Source organism: Chionomys nivalis, chromosome 21 (genome assembly GCF_950005125.1).
Source record: "Chionomys nivalis chromosome 21, mChiNiv1.1, whole genome shotgun sequence".
Taxonomy (NCBI): domain Eukaryota; kingdom Metazoa; phylum Chordata; class Mammalia; order Rodentia; family Cricetidae; genus Chionomys; species Chionomys nivalis.
Genome location: NC_080106.1, coordinates 37,780,637 through 37,796,185, shown reverse-complemented (window position 1 = coordinate 37,796,185; position 15,549 = coordinate 37,780,637). Strand labels below are relative to the sequence as shown.

Below are 15,549 nucleotides of genomic sequence, written 5' to 3'. Positions count from 1 at the left end.
TATTGAATGGAAAATGCTCCCAAGACCAGCCTATGTACCCTGGAGAAAGAAGTTTGTGCCCTGTGTGCTGGGATACCTGTGTGAGAATGAATATTCACGGCATTGTGGGTCATCGTTGCCACAGCTTGGAAACAGCCTGATGTCTGTCATGACCATGTGAATAAAAAGTTGACATTCTGCGGTACTAAGGATCTGAACTAGAACCACTCACAATACAGAATTTACTGTGTTGAGCAGATCAGATAAAACACAAAATGTGTACACTGTGGTTCCCTTTCCACAAAGCACACATCTAGACAACACTAGAGACACATGCCAGGTGGCTCCCATATGAAAAAGCAAGAAAGCAGGCCTGGGGTACGGGTCTGTAATCTCAACTGCCCAAGGCTAGAGTGGGAGGATTACAAATTCAGACTCTGCCTGAGCAACCTATTGAGAACCTGTCTTGGGTAGATTGCTTGTTTAGCATGAGTGGTGCCTTGGGATCAGTCCCTGGGACAGCAAACAATAAATAAAAATGAAAAAATAAAAGTGAGTTTGGTGTCCAAGGCTTAGTAGAGACTTACGACTCACAGTGAGCTGCGCTCATAGTCCTTGAGTGCTCAGGCTCTTTGATTGGCAGATTAGTAATTCATGCTATTCTTTGTGACCTTTGATTGGCAGATTAGTAATTCATATTATTCTTTGTGACCTGCCTCAGATCCCTTGAACCTGTAGGTACTCTTAATTAGAATCTGAAGCTTAGATTAAAAATTGACACTGAGCCATGCATGGAGGCTCATACCTCTAATCCCGGTATTCAAGAGAATCACAAATTCAAAGCCAACATAGACTTCATAATGAGCTCCAGGCTAGCCTGGGACACAAAGCCAGATGCTGTGCCATAATCAACAACAATAGTAAAAATCGCTAGACCCATAGAATTCCATTGTCTTAGTTTACAGAAATGGACTGCTCACTTTCTTTGCAGATTGAACACTATTCAGTGTAGAGCCCTTATGTGTCTCCAGAGTCTTGTGTCTCTCCTGGACATGGACCATCTTGGTGGAGCCCCAGCTCTTCAGATACTTGTACAGCACTTGTCAGAACTTCTTTTTTCTCAGCCAGGTAAATATTTAGACATTACTGTGAAAGACTACTTGGACAGCAGAACTTTGAAGGATAGGAACTTGAACTCTAAAAATGGAATGTTATCACATTTAACCTGCAGAAACCTTTCCCAGATACTATCAACCATGTATTACCATTGCCAGTGACAGTCAAGAGGTTTCAGTAGGTTTGTGTGTGTGTATATTTAATTTAAAATTAATGTCAATCTGGGCAGTGGTGAGCCATGCCTTTAATGCCAGCACTTGGAAGGCAGAGGCAGAGGATCTCTGCGTTCAAGGACAGCCAGGCCTCTCTCCTCCCCGCCACACACAAAAAGACAGAATTAATAATTAAATTAATGTCATGCCAATTAAAATGAGTCATAAGTATCAGGTCCTCATTAGGGTATTTGAGTAAGTCTTTATTCTTTTTTTTTTAATTTGAGGATTTCATACATGAGTATCCTGGATCTGCATCATTTCTGTCCCCAATTCCTCGTGTCTTCCCCCATCACCCTCTCCACCCTCTCTTGAATTCATGACCCCTTCTATATTTCTTCCTGTTACAAACACACACAGGAACATGGTAGACACACAACTCTTTGGTCCAGTCAGTGCTGTCCCACCTCATGTCCTTAGGGCTGACCAGGTAGGATTGTGGCCTCATCCCTGAAAAAGGGAACAAAAACAGGAAAGTGGTTCTCTGTCAGTGACCATTAGTTGTAGCTCCCAGCTAAGGGCGGGGCCCTGTGAAGTTTTCCTCCATCCAGGTTGGCACATCAGCTGGTGCATTCTCAGGTCTTGTGCTGGCAGCCATTTGGTGAGAGTTCAGAGAAGCAACATCTCTGTCCTCTTTAGAAGAAACTATCTTGTAGCAGTCATCCTGGTCCTTGGCTCTTTCTCCTCCTCTGTAATGCTTCCTGAGCTAGGTGTGGGAATTGGGTTATAGATGTCCCATTGGAGGCTGAGCACCCCCTGGTTACTTATTCTTTGCATTTTGACCAGTTGTAGATCTCTACTAGTTCCTGCATGTTGCAAAAGAACTTTGATGCGATGTGAGATCTGCACTTATACATATAAGTATTTAAGAGGCAGGTAGAAACCATTACTTTATTAATATGGTAGTAGTAGGTTCACATGGCCTTTTGGCTGGGTTTTTAGTGTTTGACCATCCTCCAGTTGATCAGACTTTGTGTCCAGTTACAGCTATTGATTATTCCAAGATGCAAGTACTATTATTGTGCTATTGAGGGGCTTTTGTTTGTTTGTTTTTTTTGTGTGTGTGTGTTTGTTTTTGAGACAATATTTTTCTGTGTAGCCTTGGTTGCCCTGGAACTCACTATATAGACCAGGTTCACCTGATATTCAGAGATCTGCCTGCTTCTGACTCCTGAGTGCTGCAATTAAAGGCATATACCAGTGCTCCTAGCCTATTGAGGATAACTTTTCTCCCTAAGCAGCTTTCACGACACCCTTAGTATTGTGAGAGCTAACATTCAGATTTCCAGGTAAGCACCAGGTTAATTTCTCCCAAGTTCTGAGTGCAGTGTGTGGTATCTTCAGCAATAAGGTCCACCTTGACATTCTGGCAGATAGTCAAGAGAATGGCAGTCCATGTTTTCTTCCCAGTCACATTTTTAATATATTTTAAATTTAATCGAGTAATATGCATACAGTATGTAGGACAAAATTCAAAAGTTAGGAGAGAATGTGAAGTGGACAGCCCTCTTCATTTGTCCTATACTACCCAGTTCTCAGAGGCATCATTAATACGCTAGTTTCATTTAAGCATCTGCTTCCAAAGAAATTCTGTGTCCTAAGCACACAGTAATAAATCATGGCATCTGCTACCATGTAACCAAGTTTTGTGACTGAAGCAATAAGGTGCATATGATTAGGTATAGCTTCAGTCTCTGGAGGCAGGAGGATTGCTTGAGTCTGTGTGTTCTAAAGCAGCCTGAGCACTACATGATCCCCTGTCTCCTTATTCTCAGAGTCAGGCAGTGATTCTTCACTAGGGGCAATTGCTCCTCTCCTAGGGGACATTTGGCAACGTCAGGGTTTACTGTCTTGGTGGTTGTTCCTGGTATGCCGCAGGGATGCTAGGAGATATCTTGCCCAAGAGCTTCCTGTATACACACACATAACAGAATTATTATTATCTAAGCAGTGTCTCTGTTGCTGAGGTGGAATCTTGACTAGGGTCTCTTCTGAAGACCTTAAAGACTGTGAGCCAGAATCATTTGAGCTTTTGTTCACTTACATTAAACACTTATGGCTGGAATCATCCATGACTTGAGCCTCTTTACAACAGTGACTGGGTTCCTAGGTTGGGAGTCCAGGGAAAAGCACATACCTCTGAGTGAGCTGTAAGTCACACTGCTTATTATGACTTAGCCTGTCATAGTTGTGGTTGAAGAAAATAAGTCACACCCATGTTTAAGAAGAAATCAGACTCTGCATGTGGGAAGTATATGGGAAGGTGTCAGAAGGTGGCGTAGGACTGGACATACTTGCTGTACATTTTTAGAAATTATGATTCAAATGTACTCTATGGATCACTCACCTGGGTGGCCCTCATTTGTTCTTGCCTGTGACCATACTGGCTCAGATGTTTATTTTGTTTGTCATGCATAGGAAAGTACAGTAGGAAAAGAGCAAGGCTGAGTCATGGAACAGACCAGGGAGGCTTTGAGCCATGAGCTTGTATTGTCAAGAGCACTGGTGTAGGAGATGACTCCCCCATAGATCTGCCAGCATCACAGCGGAGACCTCTGCGAGATGAGAATCAACCACTGGCTCAGGGTTATCCTATGCCAGGTGTTGGTCTAGTGAAAACTCTGCAGGTCTCTGCCTGTCCCTTCTGCAGTCATCTTTCAGACTCACTGGACACTGTACAGACTGTTAGCTAAACATTTGGCTTACATATCAAGAATGCCTTTGTCGGGGGCTGGAGAGGTGACTCAGTTACTGTTCTTGCAGAAAATCTCAGCTCAGTTCCTAGAACCCACATGGAGTGTTTCTGATGCCCTCTTCTGACCTCCCTAGGCATTGCACCCATGGTGCATAGACATACAGAAAGGCAAAACACTCATCCACCTAAAATAAAATAAATCTGGGGAAAAAAGTTGCTTTTGTTAGTAACATTGTAAGCTAAAACTTTCATGCTTAGTTTTAAAACTTTTTCTACAAAATAGTTTGTCTTGGAGAAGAGAAAATTTGCACTTCATCTTTGTGTTTTGTGGAATTTTTTTGTGTCTTTTAGATTTTGCCAAACAAGCTGATTTTCTAGAAGCCATAAGTAGTGCTTTGAGGGCCCTTTTGCAAACAATGGCCGCCAAAAACATTCCACAGGTAAGACATTGTAAAGTTCTTATGTGAAATTTGAAAAGATGCTGTGTTTTGCAAGCACATTGCCAAAAAACAAAGATCCAAAGCTGTTAGAGTTATAGCTTTGTGAAAAGGCAAGGGAAGAAGTAGAGATAGAAAAGTGCTTTTCAAAAAGAGAAAACCTGGTGTGGTGGCTCACACCATTAGTCCCACACTCGGGAGGCAGAGGTGGGCAATCTCTGTTACGAGTTCAAGGCCAGCCTGGTCTACAGAGTGATTTCCAGGACAGCTAGGGTTGTTACACAGAGAAACACTGTCCGAAGAACTTGTGTCAGGCCTAATGACCTCACACATAAAGGTGGAAGGAGAAAACCAACTCCACAGAGTTACCCTCTGACCTCCACACACATGCGCACATTTCCATATGTAAATGTAAACAAGTTTGATATCTTTTATTTTGTTTCTTTTTCAAAATAGTTCATAGAATTGTGATACATTTGTCTTTGCTCAAAGGTTTTAGCCAACAGTCAACTAAGACTTTAGTGATCTGTGGTGGTCGTGGTGCACGCCTTTAATCCCAGCACTCAGGAGGCAGAGGCAGGCGGAGTTCTGAATTCAAGGCCAGTCGGTCTACAAGAGCTAGTTCCAGGACAGGCTCCAAAGCTACAGAGAAACCCTGTCTTGAAGGAAAAAATATGTGTGTGTGTGTGTGTGTGTATGTGTGTGAGAATATGAATTTTACTTTGCCAAAAAGTTCTGAACCTGAATCTAATTAGATGTATTTATTTATTTATTTATTTATTTATTTATTTATTTATTATGTACACAAAATTCTGTCTTCGTGTATGCCTTCAGGCCAGAAGAGGGCACCAGACCTCATTTCAGATGGTTGTGAGCCACCATGTGGTTGCTGGGAATTGAACTCAGGACCTTTGGAAGAGCAGGCAATGCTCTTAACCACTGAGCCATCTCTCCAGCCCTAGATGTAGGTCTTAATATAGGAAGTGAAGAGTATTAAAATGTACTATCACATAATGAACAGGTACCCTGATAATCTCTAAATACAACCTGTATGGTTCTCTCTTTTTTTTTTTTCTTCCTGCTTCTTGTTTTGTTTGTTGCTGAGACTGAACCTAGGGCTTCATTCATGCTTTCTTTTTGTTTCATTTTGTGCTCAGAGTTTTATACGCATTTATTTTGAGATAGGGTTTTATTATGTCCCCCAACTGACCTTAAACTACTGAGTGATCCTACTGCCTCAGCCTTAGTGCTGGGATTATTTGTAGATCTGTAGTCTTGGCTACCACACCAGCCTCGTTATTTTATTCATTTATTCATTTTATGTATGTATGTATGTATGTATGTATGTATGTATGTATGTATGTATATATTTGTTTGTGTGTGTGTGTGTGTCCTGGAACTCACTCTGTAGACCACACTGGCCTTGAACTCACAGAGATCCACCTGGCTCTGCCTCCTGAGAACTGGGATTAAAAGTGTACGCGACCACTACCCAACTATTCTTTTTGATTCAAAAATTGATGGATATTAGTAGAAATTTCTTCGGGTTGGTTCCATTTCTCTGGTGTGGACCTTTGTCTGTACTTGTGCTCTACCAGTGAACTAAACCTATACCTCCAAACTCTGGTTGCTTTTTGCTAAAGAAAATGTTCCATACTCAAGTCATTTTCCTTGATTTTTAAGAATTTTCCTTTTTAAAACATAAAAGGACTAGATAATTTAGTGATTAAATGGCTTGCCATACAAGATCTCTGGAATCCATATAAATGCTGTGTGGGTGGGTGGCCTGTAATTTTAGAGCTCTGAAGGTGGAGATGGGATTCCTGGAGCAAACTAGTGAGACTAGCTAAATAGGCAAGCTCTGGTTCAAATGAGAGATCTGGCCTCAATGAATAAGGTAGTGTAATCAATGAAGACTACCAATATCAACCTTAGGCCTCCACAAATTGCACACAAGCATACAAACTCTTGTATACTCATGCCCACCGTTGTGTGCAACTCATTTCTACTCAAATCAAATAGGGATCTTACCATAGAGCAAAATATAGTCACTTGTAAAGTCCAACTTGGTGAAACAGTGAGTTTCATTGGTGATTCAGAAATATGGGTGAGCCGGGCATTGGTGGCGCACGCCTTTAATCCCAGCACTTGGGAGGCAGAGGCAGGTGAATCTCTGTGAGTTCGAGACCAGCCTGGTCTACAAGAGCTAGTTCCAGGACAGGCTCCAAAGCCACAGAGAAACCCTGTCTCGAAAAACCAAAAAAAAAAAAAAAAGAAGAAGAAATATGGGTGAGAGGTTACTTAAAGGAGCAGAAGACAACTATATCACCAAAGCCCACCCCAGTACCTGGAACAAGCTACACAGCTGCAGCTCAACAGGTTGGAAAGTGTCCTTTCAAAGTGACTCGGTTGGTCTTCACCTCTTCTAGGAAACTCAGCTGGTTACTGCTTCTTCCAGGCAGCTGGTCTAGTCTCAGAGTCATCTTTGCAGGTTTTCTCCTCTAAGAGTCTCTGCAGCTCAGCTTGTTTGAGTGTCTTTGCAGCTTGGCTTCCTTCCATCTGAGAACTGAAGGGCCTAGTAAACTTGATCAGTTTCAGGTACTTCCTAAAGCTATTTTGAGTGTTTGCCTTCCAATTTAAAGAGCTTCCCAGCAGGGTGGAATGTTTCAATCTCAAAGGAAACTATCTACAACATCCACACACGTGAACATGAGATAAGTAAATAAATACTTGAAAGTATTTCTTTTCTCTCAACAGTGTATGACACCTGAGCAGCTGATGACGCTATGCAGAGCAGGCATTCATAGTAGCAGCATCGGGGTGAGAGTGAATGTGGTCAGTATTTTGGGGATCACTGGCAGCGTCCTAGCCAAAGAAAATGGCACACTTGAAACTCTTAAGGTAAACAATTGTTTCTAACCTAAACTGTCCAGTAAGTAGAAATGGGGAGAGATCATGATAAGATACTGTATAAAGAAATATAGAGTGGGGCTGGAGAGATGACTCGGGTTACGAGCACTGGCTGCTCTTCCAGAATTCTTGCATTCAAGTCCCAGCAGCTACATGGTTCACAGCCACCTGTGATGAGATCTGGTGCCCTCCTCAGGCCTGCAGGCTGCATGCAGGCAGAATCCGTATACACAATAAATAAATAAATCTTAAAAAAAAAGAAAAGAAAAAGAAAAAATATAGAAGGTACCCTATGGCTTTAATAAAACTATGTATTAAATAAGTACTTGAAAAGGTGAGCCTTGTTTTTATTTATCTTTTCTCAAGATGTACTTTTTTAAGAATAAACTTGTCTTCAGCATAAAGCCAAATGTGGAATTTTTATTTGTTTTTGTTGTTTGAGACAGGGTTTCTCTGTTTAACAGAGCTGACTGTCCTGGAACTTGTTCTATAGAACAGGCTGGCTTTGAACACACAGACATCAGCCTGCCTCTGCCTCCCAAGTGCTGGGAGTAAAGACTTGAGCCACCATGTCTGGCTCTAAAGTCCTTCTTAACATGCTAAAACCCTGTAGGGATTTGTAATATCTTTAAAAACCATGTTGGAGGACTAGGTGATGGCTTATCACTCTTCAGAGGACCGTATTTCAGCTCCCAGCACCTAGATCAGGTAGATTACAACTGATATCCAAGGAATCTGATATCTCTGGCCTCTACAGCCACTAGTACTTATGGCACAAACCCACATGCAGACATATATATATAATTAAAAAACAATAATAGTAAAACTTTAAATTTTAACATGTTGGAAAAATAGTACATGCACTTAAACAAAAAACATGCAGAAAAGTAGAACGATGAAGTGTAAATGGTACTATTCAACCTCTGTCCTACGCTTCCTGTCCCTTTGTCTCAGGGGTGTGGACACCATATTTACTTGTTCATTCTGTACTGCTTCATTTTTTTTCTTTTAATTCTCTGGAAGTTTTGTCCATGTGTATAGTGTTTCTATCCTACTCCCTCACTTCCTCTCTCCAGCTGTCCCTCCCCTACCTCATGGTCCATCCTTTTTTAGTAAGACTTTTTTTTTTTTTTTTTTTTTTTTTTTTGGTTTTTTGAGACAGGGTTTCTCTGTGGTTTTTGGAGCCTGTGGACCAGGCTGGTCGAACTCACAGAGATCCACCTGCCTCTGCCTCCCAAGTGCTGGGATTAAAGACGTGCGCCACGACCACCTGGCTTGTTTTGTTTTGTTTTTCTTTTCTTTTTTTCTTTTCTTTTTTTTTTTTTTTTTTGGTTTTGGTTTTTCGAGACAGGGTTTCTCTGTGGCTTTGGAGCCTGTCCTGGAACTAGCTCTTGTAGACCAGGCTGGTCTCGAACTCACAGAGATCCACCTGCCTCTGCCTCCCAAGTGCTGGGATTAAAGGCGTGCACCACCACCGCCTAGCTTTTTTTTTTTTTTTTTTTTTTTTTTTTTTTTTTGGTTTTTCGAGACAGGGTTTCTCTGTGGTTTTGGAGCCTGTCCTGGAACTAGCTCTTGTAGACCAGGCTGGTCTCGAACTCACAGAGATCCGCCTGTCTCTGCCTCCCAAGTGCTGGGATTAAAGGCGTGCGCCACCACCGCCCAGCTACTGCCTAGCTTTTTTAATAAGACTTGTTATGTTGTGATATACGCTTCATAGTACATTCTAGAATTCTAGGATATTCAGCCTAATACTGTCATAGAGGTTATCTGTACTGTTCACATTAAAAGGAGAATATTAGCGCCCAGAGAGGTTAACTGACTAGTACGGTACAGCTGGACTTTAGACTCCGTATTCTAACAGTCTCCATCCCCTGTTCCCATGAAAGCTTACATATCACCCCCTACACCACAGCCAGACTATAATCCGATTATTGTAGTCTGGAAGAGGCCTTTGCAAATTGAGAATGTTATCAAAAGGTAACTAATTGTGGAGGGAAAGGAAAGAGCATATAATAGCCAGGCCTGGTGACGCGTGTCTGTATTCCCAGCACTAGGGAGGTAGAAGTAGGAGGATCAGAAGTTCAAGGTCATCACCCACTGTCTTGGTGAATTTGAGGCTAGCCTAAGTGACATGAGACTGTGTGTCAAAAACAAAATCAAAAAAACAGCGTGAAGTAAAGTGAGAATGGCACTTAGTTTGTGATTTATTTTGTTTCTTTTTCTTTTTTTTTTTTTTCCAAGGCAGGGTCTCTCTATGTAATTCCCTGTGTAGGCCTCAAACTCACAGAGCTCTTCCTGCCTCCACCTCCTGGGTGCTGGGATCATGGGTGGTAGTGATTGTTGTCACACATGAGAAGCCTGAGGAAAGCAGAAGGAAAATTTCAGTAGTTTCCAAAATAAATTTTTCGTATCATTTATGGACCTTTGTTTGCTTTATTTGGTAATATAAACTATAGCACATATTGCTTATCTTGATCATATTATGTTTGGTATAGTCATAGCTGTGTGTGGTATCTTCACACGTTTTTTTCAATTTAAGTAGAATGCAGGAGTTGTTGACACATTTATTAGTGCTCATACTAGAGACTGACCCTTCGTTATCCTGTGTTTGATTTTTGTAGACCATTGGGTGCTTTCTGTTGGAAGTTGCCACCAAAGACCCTTCCCTCGTGGTAACAGGAGAGGCTTTGGATGCCCTCTTTGACGTTTTTGCAGATGGTGAAGAAGCTGAAAAGGCCTCAGTTCAAATTAAATTGTTATCAGCTTTGAAAGAATTCCAGCCAGTCTTCAAGATGAAGGTTTGTAGTTGCTTTCTTTATAAATGCGCAGATCTCAGCAGCTCTGGGGAAAAGGGTCTTGCAGCCTAGAGGGTACTTGAGGAATTCCTGGTAAGTCATGGTGATTAACCTAGCACTTCCCATCCAGAGCACTCAGTGAAGTGCTTGTTTGGTTGAGTTGTGGTTCCACAGAGTGGTGCTAGGTTTTGGTAATTTGAATCCAGAGTGGCATCTTGACACATTCTTCATGATATTAACAGCTTTCTTATACAGAAATACCGTCTGTAGTTTAAAAGGTACTTTCGTATACTTTTAAACTTGTTTTATAGGTGTAATGTACTGTTTGTTGGCTTCATCATTGTGGGTATTTTCCTTGGGGAAAGAAGGCATCCTTAGGGTGTTCTGTCCTGGAAAACAAAGCTGCCACTGTATTAGCTGGATAAGAGAGCAGCCAAGAACTTTGTTTTGATTTGTTGATTTATTTATTTATTTGTTTTGGTCCTGGGGATTGAACCCGGGGCCTTGTGCTGTCCATATGTCTACCCAAGTTATACCCAGCACCTAGGAAATCGGAACAAACTTGAATCTTTCCTTTTTAGAGGACTTTTTGTTTGTTTTCTTTTGTTCCTGTCCATCTTCCTTTTGCCTAAAAGCATTCTACCACTGAGTTATATTCCCACCATCCAAAATTTCTTTCTTTGAGATATATTTATTCTTATATAATGTTTTTGCCTGCACATATGTCTGTACACCATGTATGTGCAGTGCTTATGAAAGCCAGAGGATGGTGTCAGATCCCCTGGAACTGGATACCAGGTGCTATGACTCACAGTCAGTGCCTTTTAATCTCTGGGCCATTTCCCTGACCTTAGCAGAGACAAATGTACCTGGGGTTTATTTCTTCCTTTGCTGTCCAGAAAAAATAGCATAACATAATCATATTTCTGCTTTTTTGTGTTTTTGCCTAATTCTTTAAAAGACCTGTTTTCATGCCAGTACATAGTGTCTACATTGTTCATAAAAAGCCCTTTAGATTTCTGCAGAAGGAGCCTTTGAGGTAAGGAGAACAATGTTTACCCCATTTCTGCTGCCAGCAAAGCAGATTAGGCAAAGTCATCAAACCTCCAGACGGATGTGGTGCCAGTCTCTAATCCCAGAACTTGGAGGTGAATCATGAGTCCCAGGCCAGCCTGGACTGCACAATAAGATCCTGTCTCAAAAGATAAATGAATGGGGTTGGAAATGTCGCTCGTAGTAGCATGTTTTAGCATTCTTGAGACCCTAGGTTTAATCCTCAGTATTAAAGTAGAACAAGACTAGAACTCTGAGACAGCAGTGCTATATAGCTTCTGTAAACTCTGAACTGGGAAAACACCCTGGATATTGGAAGCTGTTGATGGGGTTGGCTTACCTGTTTAGTATGCGTTGCTATAGATGTCTCACGATAGGTTTTTTTTTTGTTTTTTTTTTTTTTATACAGTAAGCCCCAGTGAAATTTCTTTATCTTGTGGTTTGAGAGTTGTTTGGTTTTTTTTTTTTGTTGTTGTTGTTGTTTTGTTTTGTTTTTTGGTTTATATTACTTGTAGATACTTAACCTACAGTTTTAAGTGAAGCCCATTTGTGTAAAATAGAGGCATTAGAGGCCTCAAGTTCCATTTGAATACAACTCCATGTAGTGAACTAAACAATTTGTCTAAAGTGCCGGGTAGTGGTGGTGCATGACTTTAATCCCAGCACTCAGGAGGCAGAGGCAGGCGGATCTCTGTGAGTTCGAGGCCAGCCTGGTCCATAAGAGCTAGTGCCAGGACAGGCTTCAAAGCTACACAAAGAAACCCTATCTTAGAAAACAAAACAAAACAAACAAAAAAGGAATTTGTCTAAAGCTATGCTATCTCAAAGGTGTCCTCCCTTCCCAGTATTACCTCTTGGCTTGTTCCATATGTGGATTTTTAGCCCTCAGCTCCTGGCCTCTGAATCAGAGAGTTAATAAGGGTACCAGTAGGAGCCCTACCAGCCCATGCTGTGGGAAATCTTACAGGTGCTGTACTAAAACTTGAAAACTGGTCCTTAAGACTAGAGATGAGGGCCGAAGAGATGGTCCCTGTTAAGAGCACTGGCTGCTCTTCCAGAGGACTTGGGTTCTGTTCTCAGCACCCACATGGTTACTTAGCTGTAATTCCAGTTCTAGGGGATCTAACACCCTCTTCTGGCCTCTGTGGGCACTGCAGACATATGATGCACAGACATGCATGCACACAAAATGTCCATACACATAAAATAAAGAGACTGGAGAGATGGCTTAGTGACTTAGAGCACTTACTGCTTTTGTAGAGACCCAGCTTTGACTCTCTCCATCCACATGATGGTTCACAACCGTCTTAACTCCAGTACCAGGGGATCCATTGTCTTATTCTGACCTCCATGGGTACCAGGCACTCATGTGGTACACATAACATACATGCAAGCAAAATGTTCATACAAATAAAAATTTTCAATTAAAGATAAATAAAATAAAACTACTTTTTAAAAAGACTGGGGATGAGTTATGATTTGCATTCCTTAAATTTCAATCTTTTTATCTGTGGCTCTCATTTCTGTAACTTCTTTTTCCCTTTTGGTGTTTTGTTTTGTTTTGTTTTTGTTGAGATAGGATCTCTCTGTAATTTTGACTATCCTCGAACTCACTATGTAGACCAGGTTGGTCTCAGACTCACAGAGATCTTCTGCCACCACCTCCAGAGTATTGGGATCAAGGGCGTGCAATTGGCTTATAGCTATAATTTTAATGTGTGTGTTCAGGTTAGGGGGATGGTTTAGTGGTTGGAGTTCTTATCATGCAACTGTGGAAACTAGGTCAGTATTTACCCACCAAAATGCTGCGTGGGATTCCAACCTGAGAAGGTAAAGCTAGATGATCCCAGGAACACGCTGGCTGGTGAGTCTAGCTAATCAGCAAGCTCTGGGTTTGACTGAGAGATTGCCTCAGTGAAAATGGAAAAAGAAAAAAAATGACCATGTTTTCATTTTTCTTGTCTTCATGTACTGTATTCTATTTAATCTGAAAATAAAACTTTATATTTGCTTATAAAATAGTTACTTGAAGCCAGGCAGTGGTGGCACATGCCTTTAATCCCAGCACTCGAGAAGAAGAGGCAGGTGGATCTCTGTGTTCAAGGCCAGCCTGGTCTACAAGAGCTAGTTCCAGGACAGGCACCAGAACTACACAGATAAACCTATCTCGAATAACCATTTTTTTAAAAAAAAAAGTTATTTTGTTTGAACGATAACAGATTAGATGACATAATCTCATTCTGTCTCTCATCAGATACGGAAAGAGGGCAGGGGCAAATACAGTCCAGATCAGCTGTGTGTTCTTGACAACGTGAAGATGAACTTGAGACGGTTTGTTGCTTACCAGGAGACTGTTGAGAAAAGACTGACTTCTTAAACCATCATTAGGAGGACCAGAGCTGGGGTTGGCTCAGCAGCTGCAAGCCTGGCTGGCATGCACGTTTTTCTCAAAACCCAAAGCTCTTTTGAGAAAATAGAGTGAGAGCGAGTCTGCTTCTCCCAGAGGATTTAACTCTAAGAATACTAAAGGGTTTCCTTTGAATGTCCATGCTTCCAAAAGCCTTGTTTCTTTTTTGAGACGGTTCTCCCTAGGTAGCCCTGCCTGACCAAGAATTCGCAGGGGTCTACTTGCCTCAGTTTCCTAATTGCTGGGATCTAAAGTATTCAACACACCTGGCCTACAAAGGCAATTTTTTAAAGCCTCTGTTTTGTATAATAGTTTGAAGTTGAGAACCTGCAGGAAATGTGTGCTCTGACCAGAAATCTCTGGCCTTCTGTTCCATTTCCAGCATATTTTAGCCACTGAAATGAGGAGTGGAAACACACCACAATCTCAGGTGGTCCTGTCTTTTCCTTCTCGGTGCTAGGGCAGCATTCAGGACCTCACTGCTGCCAGGCAAGCACTAACTACACCCCTGCCTGCAAGTGGTTCTTAATTACTCTGTGGGCGGGCAGTGAAGAGATGGCAGACAATTACGTCCTTGGACTTCGTAAGAAAAGAAATTAAGGCATTGTTTGGATGTTCTTTAAAGCCAGTATCATTTTATATTAACTAAATTTTAACTGAAACATGAATATAAGCTTTATAAAACATTTTGATATGAAGTACTGTATACCTGTTATGACTCTTGTGAAGTAAATGACTTGAATTTGTCAAGCTCAGATAATGAGCTAAAGAGGGGGTTGCACTCTGTTCAGGGATTCTGAGCAATTATTCTGTATAACTGCCCAAAACCCCATCTTAATTTGATATAGAATCAGAATTAGTTTAAAAAAAAAAAAAAAAGCCGGGCCTGGTGGCACATGCCTTTAATCCCAGCACTCGGAAGACAGAGGCAGGTAGATTTTCAAGTTCAAGGCTAACCTGGTCTACAGAAGGAGTAGACAGGACAGCCAGGGCTACATAGAGAAACCCTATCTCAGAACAAAAGAAAGAAAGAAAAGAAAAGAATTAGTAGAAAATATTTTTGAATAAATAACTTTTAACTGGATATTTTGTGTTCTACGGTTATTTTTTGTGACCCTAAGTATGCACATTCTTGGGTAGTTTGCTTCACATCAGAGCTCACAAAAGGATAACAGCATGACTTCTGGTACCACCTCTCATTATCCTTGAAAACAGCACGCAAGCTGGGCCTTATCCCTGGTCTGCTCCCATCCATCCATTTGCCTGATCAGAATGTTCAGCATCAGATCTCAGCTGCGGTGATGTAGGCTGTAATTTCCCCCTAGTTGTGTAGCTGCGTGAATCACCTACTAGTATTGCATTCCATGTGTGCTGTGGCCTGATAAACAGTATTTCCTGTCTAGTAGAGGTTGTTGGAAAGCCAGGATTATTTATCAGCACTGAGGAGTCACTGAGTTCATGAGAGTCTGTAAGTGGAAGGGTCTGCCATGTCTTATACATTATTCTCCTGGATGATAGAGTTTGTGGCTGTGTGTGCTTTATGATTGCTGCAGCCAGGTCTTTGGTCCAGATTTTTTTTTTTTTGGGGGGGGGGGGGTTTCGAGACAGGGTTTCTCTGTGGTTTTTGGAGCCTGTCCTGGAACTAGCTCTTGTAGACCAGGCTGGTCTCGAACTCACAGAGATCCGCCTTGCCTCTTGGTCCAGATTTTTTATAGCATGTGTTTGTCAAAAGGACTCCCTCCCCTCAGTGAGTTTTACATGTGAGTTCAAGGCTGAAGAGTTAAGTTCAAGGGGCTGGAGAGATGGCTCAGCGGTTAAGACCTTCCAGAAGACCTGGGTTCAATTACCAGCACCCACATGGCAGCTCACAACTGTCTGAAAATGCAGTTCCATAAGATCTGACACCTTCACACCAATGCACATAAAATAAAGTTAAATCATTTAA

The 15,549-nt window shown here is 41.6% G+C and overlaps 1 protein-coding gene across 1 annotated transcript in view; it reads left to right on the top strand.

The window, feature by feature from the left end:
• The window catches only part of Heatr3 (HEAT repeat containing 3), a 40,777-nt gene extending 26,074 nt beyond the window's left edge, over positions 1–14,703 (top strand). The window contains exons 11-15 of the mRNA XM_057753672.1: positions 971–1,107; positions 4,354–4,442; positions 7,197–7,340; positions 9,971–10,147; positions 13,452–14,703. Of these exons, the coding sequence (XP_057609655.1) occupies positions 971–1,107; positions 4,354–4,442; positions 7,197–7,340; positions 9,971–10,147; positions 13,452–13,574 (670 nt within the window). The 3' untranslated portion in view covers positions 13,575–14,703. The remainder of the gene's footprint in view (positions 1–970; positions 1,108–4,353; positions 4,443–7,196; positions 7,341–9,970; positions 10,148–13,451) is intronic.
• Positions 14,704–15,549: the final 846 nt, after the last annotated feature.